The sequence below is a fragment of the Solanum verrucosum genome, unplaced genomic scaffold (assembly GCF_900185275.1).
Source record: "Solanum verrucosum unplaced genomic scaffold, falcon-dt-bn FXZP01000170.1, whole genome shotgun sequence".
Lineage (NCBI taxonomy): Eukaryota > Viridiplantae > Streptophyta > Magnoliopsida > Solanales > Solanaceae > Solanum > Solanum verrucosum.
Window position 1 is genome coordinate 1,336,222 of NW_026020395.1, and position 10,160 is coordinate 1,346,381.

The 10,160-nt window shown below is 32.0% G+C and overlaps 1 protein-coding gene across 1 annotated transcript; it reads left to right on the top strand.

The window, feature by feature from the left end:
- Positions 1 to 5,832: 5,832 nt before the first annotated feature.
- LOC125839320 (50S ribosomal protein L4, chloroplastic) lies at positions 5,833 to 7,019 on the top strand. The gene is made up of 2 exons (XM_049518313.1): positions 5,833 to 6,744; positions 6,818 to 7,019. Exons 1-2 carry the CDS (start codon positions 5,916 to 5,918, stop codon positions 6,853 to 6,855), a joined length of 867 nt encoding a protein of 288 aa, XP_049374270.1. The 5' UTR covers positions 5,833 to 5,915; the 3' UTR covers positions 6,856 to 7,019.
- Positions 7,020 to 10,160: the final 3,141 nt, after the last annotated feature.

Genomic DNA, 10,160 nt, shown 5'->3' on the forward strand with positions numbered 1-10,160 from the left:
ATCACAATTCATGTACTAAATTGGAGATTAATTGCGTGTCTGTGTGTCATTCATATCAATCGAGTATTTATGATCATCAAGACAAACTGACTTTTTATGTGTGTTTATGTCAGCAAAGCTATAGGTAAAAGGTAGTAAACAGGACCGTGAATTGGCAAAGACACTAAGTCGAGCCCTATATGATCACTCCCTCATTTATATACTCATCTCGTCGAATTATTAATTTTGATATTTATTGTTGGACTAAATCAACTTAAAGATACTCTTAATATATTGTGATATTATCCATTTTGGATAGACCTACACAATATCTAACACTTTATAAGTAAAAAAAATTCCTTTTTTATTCTACTTCCCTTGAGAGACATTGTTTACACAAATTCAACAATCTTGATATGCCTAAATTTAATAATATTAGAAACAATTTTAAAGGTCTCCAAATGTTATTCATTTGTCTTATGCCAAAGTTACAAGAAATAAATAAACAAGGGAAACAAAGTTATAGAAAATACAAGTTGGAAAAATAGAAGTTTCACCTAACTTTAAAGATTTGAATTATATTGTCTATCTGTTTTATGTAATTATCAATTATTTGCCATGTAAAAAAAGTATTATTAATGATTTGCCATTAATCAAGACAATTTGTACCAAGTTAACTACTATGTGTCTATGAGTTGAAAAATAATTCATACAATGTGTGCATGTGCTTATGATCCATCATATCATAATTTGAATTATTTTGAAGGTCCCTTCATGATTCTTGAATGACAACTCTCCAACTGCAATAAAAATCATGTCTATTAAAATTAAGACAATTATGTTTTTCAGTACTATAGGACAACTATTAATTGTCACGCCTCCAATTATTTGACTATACTAATTTAGTTATATGATAATGTACTACTCCATCTGTCAATTATAATAATCTTAGACGCACATGATCTGTTGAATCATCAATAATGGATGAACCTAGCTAGCATGTCAAATGGACAAGTTGAGCGGATTAAAATGAACTGAGTAAATAATTGAGTTATTGCAATAACATATGATCACGATTTTCTTTTTTGATGTGTTTAATCTTGCTCCTTTTGAAGTTTTTTTTTTTAATTCAATATTCTTTTATGAGGTATATGTTGTTGGTGATGGTGGTGATGGGGTTGAGTTTTGGACATTTGAAGACATCTAATTTGAAGAACAAAAGAGAGAGCATTAAGAATATGAATTATTTAACTTCTTAAATGGAAGAAGTAAAAAAGAGGAAGATAAGTGATGGAAGAAGGTGGAAAAAGGAAGAGTAGTGACATGGATGAAGTAAAAATGCTGCCCCTGCAGAGATGTAAGGAAAAAAGAAATTCGACTTAAAAGCAACGATTTTTAGTCATTGTGTCAGAGGGAAATCGCTTCGTCAGAAGTGATTTTGCCCTTTTGGTTTTAAAAAAAATTGATGTGCCCTTTTGGAATTTTTGACAATTTTTTTTGCCCTTTTGGCTCCGGTATGAGATGCACCCCATGTGGTAGGATCAAGTTGTCTACTTTGATATGCCTATTTATAGGCCATTTTTTCTTGAGAGAATGCATTGTCATTTGCTTTATTTTTTTCCTCTCTAAATTTTTATCAATTAAAGCTAATCTTCTCCAAAAATCTTCCAATTTTTCAACTTTTGTTTTATCTCATATTCAACATGTCTTTAACCACATATTGCACTAATGAAAATCTTGCACTAAGCAATATTGAGCATGATGTTTTCATGTCATTTCTTGAAGAGCCAGAATTTGAGGCAAGTGATGAAGAGTTATTACGAAGTGTGATTGAGTCTTTAGAAGTAGAGAATATTGCTCCTAGTATTAAGACAAATGATTCAATTTTGTTAGAGCAAATGAAATTAGAAGAGGATTCAACTAATTTGTCATATAATCTTGATGAACTTGAATATTGTTGGATTGATTCAGACATGGACTGTTCAACTCCTAGTGATGATGATGTGAATATTTGGTTCAAGGATTGTTACTATGATCAAAATGGAATTGAAGATTTGACTAACTTTGTTGGTGCATGTAGGGATTTTTCTTGGGAAGCATCTTGTGAATCTATGTTTTATGAATAGATTTGTTTTTTGGTTTTCCATCGGGTGTCTGATATTCTTATTGGAGCCCAACTAATCTAAATTCACGTCAGAAAATCCCATATTGAGGGGTTAAATGCTTCATCACAAAGGTGACTTCGTACCCTGAAGGACTCAAACCCGAGATCTCTGATTAAGGATGAATGATGAGTACTTATAAATAGTCATTGGGATAGGAGTATTGATTAAGAATTTCATGGCAATTGTAAATCCCATATTAATATAGATTTTTTTTTTTAAAGACCTATTAACTTTTCTTCTTCTTCTATTGCTTTTAATTTAATGTGGAATATCTTACCTAATTTTAGTATGTATTTTAGCAGCAGAAACTTATATGATGTAAATTCCTACTTTATTTATCAACAAAATAGAGTTTAAATAATATATTATACACCATTAATCAGTTTTTTAGACCATCAAATTGTGTTTATTTTATTATAACAGATGACATATCTATGTTGTATGGTGGCAACTTACACGTCATTTGCTAAGGTCAAACAATTGTTTTATTGTTCCTTTATGTTATTCCTTTCTTCTTACCTTAGTTACGTTCAAAAGGCGAATACAAAATTTAAATTTGATATATTCCATTTTAAAGATTTTTATACGAACTTGTGGTACATTTAAAATTATGAGTTCAAAATTTAATTGGGTTTGTTAAGTCTCATATTGGTGAGATGAGAAGAAATTGATCTCTTTATATAGTTTTGAACAATCCTCCCCTCTTGATCTAATTTTTGAGTTGAGTTAGACCTAATTTTTATTTTTTTAATATAGTATCAGAGTCATGTTCATCTCAAGTAATTATCCTTTCATAATGAGCCTATATTTTATATTGTCCACACTCAAGATGTCCATTTTTTAACATGTAGAGGAGGAAGGTGGGAGGTGGGTGTTGAGTTTCACATTGATGGTATAAACATAAATTGATCTCTTTATCTGGTCTCCTATTGGGATAGTTAGGGTGTTGAGTCCGCCATCTATGGGACGAGGAGAAATTGATTTCTTTCTAATCGTGAACAATTCTCTCCTCTTGAGCTAGCTTGGGTGTTGGGGTTAAGTTAGATAAAGGTCATTTCCTTAACAAAGTCCAACATACGAACCATAAGCTCATCTAGCTGACTAGCTCCCATGCTGTATACATTGAGGTTAAGTTAGATTCAAGGTTCATTTTCTTAACATAATCCATCATACGATCCATAAACTCTTCTACCTGATTAGCTCCCATGCTATGGGCCAGAGGATTGGGCTTAGTATATCATGGGAATTTGAAAAGGAAATCAAAATGTAGCAGGCTGCATCAACAGGCCTCAAAATAAAAGAAAAATGAAGGTTTTGGGCTTATGATGGTGTAGCTCAGTTAAAGTCTTAAAGAGCATGCTGAACACCCCAACTACCCAAAACCTTGATCAAGAAGATTATAAAACAGGCACTAAAAGGGAAAATTAATACTACTAATAAAGAGCACATTTCACAGAAATTTTATTTGTCGCTTACACTGTAAAAACCTATTTTTTTCTATACTAAAAAGATTCAACTATGCCCTTAAAGTATGCGAAATTGAATAGACATGCCGTTCGTCAATAGTTTTACTTATATATGACCTTACCATTTAATAATTGATTCAAATCTATATATATATATATATATATATATAGAGGAGAAACATAGAGAAGGTGATGTGCCACCTCTCTATGGCCTCCATTTCAATTTTTCTTTTTTTGTGGTTTTGTTGAGATTTTTTAAAAAAAAAATTAATTATGTTATTATAAAAGTAAATCACTTAATTATTACAAATTAATATTTTATTAATGAAGAAACACTTACAACTAAGACTCTTCACATGCCAAATTATAAAAACTTTATAGCCAACAATAGTGTTTATCTTTTTTCTCAAATTTAAATATATTTTCTCCTTTAATTTATTTAATACAATTAATTAATAAATTAATTAACCCCACGTAGTTTATCAATTAATACAATCGATATGCTATATTTATATCTTCTTTACCTATGTTTTCCCATCATATTTGCTTATATATTTTTACACCATCATAACTCATCTACTTAATTTCCCCTACTAATAATATTTATAATTCTCATAATTTCCAACTTTTCATATTCATAACCATTAAATATTTAATGTAAAAGTTAATACACCTTATGGTATTCCTTCATTTTTTTCCTATATAAATTCAATTTTTTATTTCTTAAGATTCAATTCAAAGTTATCATTTATTTTCACTATTATATTATATTCATGCTTTTGTTTGACTTGAATAGCAAGAAGAAAACTCTTGAATAGTGATAGTCTTGTGAAGTAGATAGACAAGAGCTCACAATTATGTATTGATTTCATTTTCCTTCTATTTTTTTATGATTAAAATTGTAATGATATATGTATTTTATTTTATTTTTTCTTTCCTTTCTTATGTATTACTATGATGCCTCTTAAGTTTAATTTATATAGATTTATGATTGTTGTAAGTCTATAATTTCTTTTGATTCAAATTAGTATTTTAAAATGGAGTAGATCCTGAAGAGATATTACTTTCTTATGAATTTATCTCAATTATGATTGGAATTCGACTATAAGTACTAACCATGTTTAAATTTATAATTACTTTCCTTTTGCTCAAATCAGTAACTTAATTATGTTTTAAAGTCTGCTAACTACTAATCAAGTTTTAAAATTTATAACTGATTGCGTAAAAATAAATTTTAATGATTAAAATATATTTTTCATTTGATATTTATTATGTTCAAGTTCCTCAAACTATCAAGAATTATGGCATGACGTGAAAATTGATAAATATAAAGTAACAGGAGGGAGGGAGAGTGAGGTAATTCTAAAGAAATTATATGTGCACAACAAATATTATTTATATTTATTTAGAATTGAGACATAAGTGCGTAGGAGTTTTCACGGCTAAATCATTATTCTTTATTTGATGGTAATTATTACTCATTTTATATTAAAAGTATATTAATTGTCATTAACAAACTCTAAAACCTTATCCATTCTTTAATTTTCTTTTTACTTTGACAAATAGTATATTTGTGATTTATTTTAAATTTTTTTTATACATTGTAAGAATAAATATTGTATTCTTTCACTTTTAAAAAATAATAAATACATCACATGTAATTTTCTTACTTTTTTATTTGTGGAATCAAATTGTATGTCTGTGCACATTTATAGAAAGATATTATTATTTTATTTTATATTTTTTTTTTATGTAAGGAGAAATTCTTGAAAAATATTCACAAAACCCCAACTTAGATTTATATATATTAAATATAATATTAGATAAATATATTATCATATTTATAAACACCTCTTTCATATAATAATAATATTTAATAAATTATCTATTTTATATGACCGTGCTTATGAATTCACTAGTATATCACTATTTTAAGTGAAACCCCAATTAACCTTATTTGTTGATTCATACAAAATTTTTTTGTCAAATATGCCCTTACAATAATAGCAACATACTCATCTACAAGTGAAGTCTAGAAATGATAGAGTATATGCACATCTTACCATTTATTGCCTTGTGAAGTTATAGAGTCTGCTGCGTCGTGAAGGTAAAGAGTCTGTTTTCGCAAATATGCCCTAAATTTATCAAATATGTGCTCAATTTCAAATACTTTGAGGGTATATACGGCTTTTCCATTTTCACTAAATTTATTTGAACAAAGAATATGAATACATTTTGATATCCTTCTACCTCATTTGTGGATAACCCAATCCAAAGGCTTGCAGTTTGCTCCTTCACTGCAAAAATGGCTACTTCTTCTTCTTTATCTTTCTTTTCTTCCACCATTTTCTTCTCTAACTCCAACACCATCCACTCCTCAAAGCAGCAGCAGAAGCACCTCATTTTCAAATCCAAACAACAGCAATTCTCCATCCGTTCAGAGGCCGCCGTCGCCGCCGCCACTATTCCAATTCTGTCCTTTGATGGTACCGAAGTGGGCTCCACCACTCTCAATCTAAAATCCGCCCCTCTTGACACCGCACGCGCCGTCGTCCATCGTGGGCTCACCACCGACCTCCGCAACCAACGCCGCGGTACTGCTTCCACCCTTACCCGAGCCCAAGTACGGGGTGGTGGTATCAAACCATACCCACAGAAGAAAACGGGTCGAGCTCGACGTGGGTCGAACCGAACTCCTTTACGACCCGGTGGTGGGGTTGTGTTTGGGCCGAAACCTAAGGATTGGTCAGTTAAGATTAACAAAAAGGAAAAGAGACTCGCTATTTCTACTGCGCTTTCGAGTGCTACGCAGAATGCTATTGTTGTGGAAGAGTTTGATGATAAGTTTGAGAAACCGAAGACTAAGGAATTCATTGATTTGATGAGAAGATGGGGATTGGACCCAAAAGAGAAATCTTTGTTTTTGATGACGGAAGTTTCAGACAATGTGATTCTCTCCAGCAGAAACATTAGCACATTGAAGATGTTGACTCCCAGAACTTTGAATCTTTTCGACATATTGGATTCTGAGAAGCTGGTTTTCACTAAATCAGCTGTGGAGTTCTTGAATGAACGATATGGAAATGATGATGATGATGATGACTGGGAGGTGGTGGACGAGGAAGAAGAAGATGGTTAGTTTTTGCCTCATTTTGGGTATGACGTTTCTTTTCAATTTTCGCTAACTCGTTAATTTGCTGCATTCAGGTGGCGAGGTGGAGGAGAGTGCTGAAAGTTCTGAGTAATATATCAACATGGGGCGAAAAGGGTCTGTTCCATTTTAGAGGAGGCTTTACCTTACAGGGAGCTTAGTATATTTCACTTTGAATTGTATTTTATTGTATGATAAAACTAGGTGATTTTGGTTGATTTCCTGTCACTGACTGCATTTGTCCATTACCTTCCCTGGCTTAGTTTACTCCTGATTTTTGTTGCTCTCTCATTACCACTTTGAGTTCTTGATTTTTTATGATAAGAGTGATTAGTTACTTTACTAATGAAGTCTTATGTTCCGGCAAAGCTACATTAATTGCTCAGTAGAAGACGTTATATATAAGATTTATGGGTTACAAGTTGTCAGCTGGGCGAGATTCAGCAAAATAACAAATAGGACTATGCTTAAGTCTTAGGCTTGAAGCAATTAAGCAAAGTTAAGAAAAGGGAAACCTTTATTTGGGTGGAAAAAAGCTTCAGCACCCTTTTCTTTATTACTAACACCATGTAATTGACAGGGAAAAAAAAGCTCTGTACATTTTTTTGAGTGATTGGGGGAATATGGGATACTAAGCATTATTAACCTTGAAAAAGTCCATATCAAGTAGAATATCTATGGAAGCAGATGACTTGGACATTTGTACTATCAAAATATGTGATGGAGAGTATATGAGTATCTCTAGGCTTTTACTAGAAATTTCGAGTTCGAGTGCTAATTGTTACTCTGCTTTTAGCCTCAAAATAGAAGGTTTGAGAATGAATCAACAGGTTGCACAAACTATCTTATTGATCAATTTTACATGTTTCAAAGCCAGACTGTTTAAAAAGCAAAAGAAGAACAAGAAAAATGAAAAATTTACATTGTGGATGTCTATGCTACACTGATGTCTAGAGAAAAGAAGTCAATGGATTGTATAATTTCATTCAACTCATTTACTAGTCAAATATTTAACACGTGACGCTGAAACTTAGTTGTCTTAATTTTGCCAAACATGATCTTCGGTGTAGTTTAAACATTGTTATTGTATTATCTGAGACTGCTTCCAATTTGGCTATATACCATCATTTACTATTTAGTTTTCACACAAATGGCATCACTTTTTGTCGAGCAAGGTAAATGCTATGAAAGATACAATAGCAAACTTCAGGATTCTAGCAGCAAGCATGTCTAGCTTTGACATCCTTAGTGTAGCATCCCTAGTGATCCACTTGTCAGTAGGTTTAAGAAGAGCAAGGGTGGTTATATTGAGCTAACTCGACTTCAAAGGATGGGTTATTTGCAATGATGTCACTGCCAGAAAATGTTTGGCAAGCCACATGGAAATTATTATCAGAAGATATCCTCCATGAAGAAAGAATATTATGGACTAATCCAGGTACAAATATTAACCTTCTTATTTCAAGTTATGATATGATTTTATTTTTCATAATTTCTGTATGGAAATAAATAGCCTTAGCAGCGACGAGCAGATGTCATTAAAATACTGTGTGCTCTATTTGCTCTTGACATAAATCAAACTCTAGAAATGCATTTAATGTCTTCTTTTCTCTGTCACAACAGTGGGCTTCTTTTCTGTTGTTCCTACAATGAGCAGATTACAATCTCTACCAATTTCAATTTTTTCTTCTTTGAAAAACTGTGAGAATGTCCACTAAACTATCAGCAAATTAAACTTAAATCACGTAACTTTGTTCATAGTTAGGCATCAGTTTAACTTTGACACATGTAGAAGAAACTAGAGAGGCAGGAAACACAAGCATGAGAGATGTCATTAAGAGATATATTTTCTGGTTTGTATCTAATAGTTCTATATAAATTCAAAAAAAAATGTTTTAGGTAAATAATTTGTCATCCCTCTTTGCAGTTGAAAAAAGTTTAATGAGGAGGATTTAGTTTACCTACAAGTGGCTTTTGGTATGATAGATGGTTTGTTCCAGAGGTGGATCTAGAGGGTCGAGAGGGTGTTCACTTGAGCCCCTCGGCAAAATATTACAGACTATATAGGGTAGATTTTTTGGGTTTATGTACATTTATAAATTTTGAATCATGTGAACAATATGCAAAAGGTTAGGTCGGTGGTCCAAGGCATTCAAAATGCGCCTAACGTCCAAGATTTGATTCTTAAGGACTGCATTATTTTTTTAGATTATTATTTTTCGAGCCATCTAACTGAATACCTGAGCTCTTACTCCTCCTAATTGGTAATATTAGAACCAGAACATAGCTAAGATTAAATAAAGATGTTTTGGATGGTTAGTTTTAATTGCAGCTAGGATGAATTCTTAGGTTGTTATTCTAGCTTGACAAGTTTGCTTGGAATGTTTGAGTACATTCATCGTGATGTAGGCTCGACATTATGAATAACTCAAAGTGGGTGACTCTATGATCTATTCTTCTTTTTGGTATTTTGTCGACAATCTCCATTTGATTATTTGTACTAAGGTCTTTGTGAAAGAAAGTAAATTGAACGAGTGACAGCGGTCAGGCATACTTTTTCGAATAAGATTGAATCATTGAAGCATCTTCATCACAATTATCAAATCCAAATGTTTTATAGTTTCTGTTAGGGTGTCAAATGGGCGGGTTGGACTGAATTTGGGCGGGTCAAAGTTACTTGGGTTGAAATGAATTGGGCTTAAATGGGGTAAAAACTAGATCATAGCCCCACCCATCCAACTTTTACTAAATTCTAAATTCTTTGTTTGATTTCTTATAAATTGTTTAACTACCTAATCACTTTTTTTGTTTTATTATGACTATATACATATCAAATAAAAATTGTCATTCGTAAAACTATTAGTTAGTTTCTCATGGGTCAATTTGGGTTGTGCATATCAGCCCAATTTTTGAATAGACAGAATTGGGAGGGTCAAATGGGTTGAGTTAATAAAATAAGCGGGTCATTAACCCGCCAAATCAAAGCGGGTTGGGCGGGTCATTAGCCCGCCAAATCTAAGCGGGTCATGATTTTGTAGGCTGATTTTGCCACCCCTAGTTTCTCTGAATTCACGAAGCTTTTTAGAAGTTAGAAGGTTTCCTTTTAATAAGTCTTCCCATTCATGAGAATAAATTTTCTTTCCTAGCAGGATCTAAAGACAAATGGCTAATATTATTCAAAAGAGGTATGAACGTGATAGTGTGAAGAGTTTGAGATCTAGAGAAGTACTCATATATTTCTTTTTCAACAATTTGGATGAAGCTTTTCTCTTATCCAAGTAAGTAATCCTCTTTCTATGAATACTTTAATGAGCAATTTACTTTTGCCTTCAACGATGAACTGCTTTTGTATGTGGATTTGGTAAACTTAGCTTCTTTTTTTTTTTTCTTTTTCTTTAA

Excerpts from the sequence above, each read along its gene's own strand:
- LOC125839320 (XM_049518313.1), top strand. The coding sequence starts at position 5,916 with ATGGCTACTTCTTCTTCTTTATCTTTCTTTTCTTCCACCATTTTCTTC. Across the intron at positions 6,745-6,817 it reads GGACGAGGAAGAAGAAGATG|GTGGCGAGGTGGAGGAGAGT; the intron begins GTTAGTTTTTGC and ends TGCTGCATTCAG.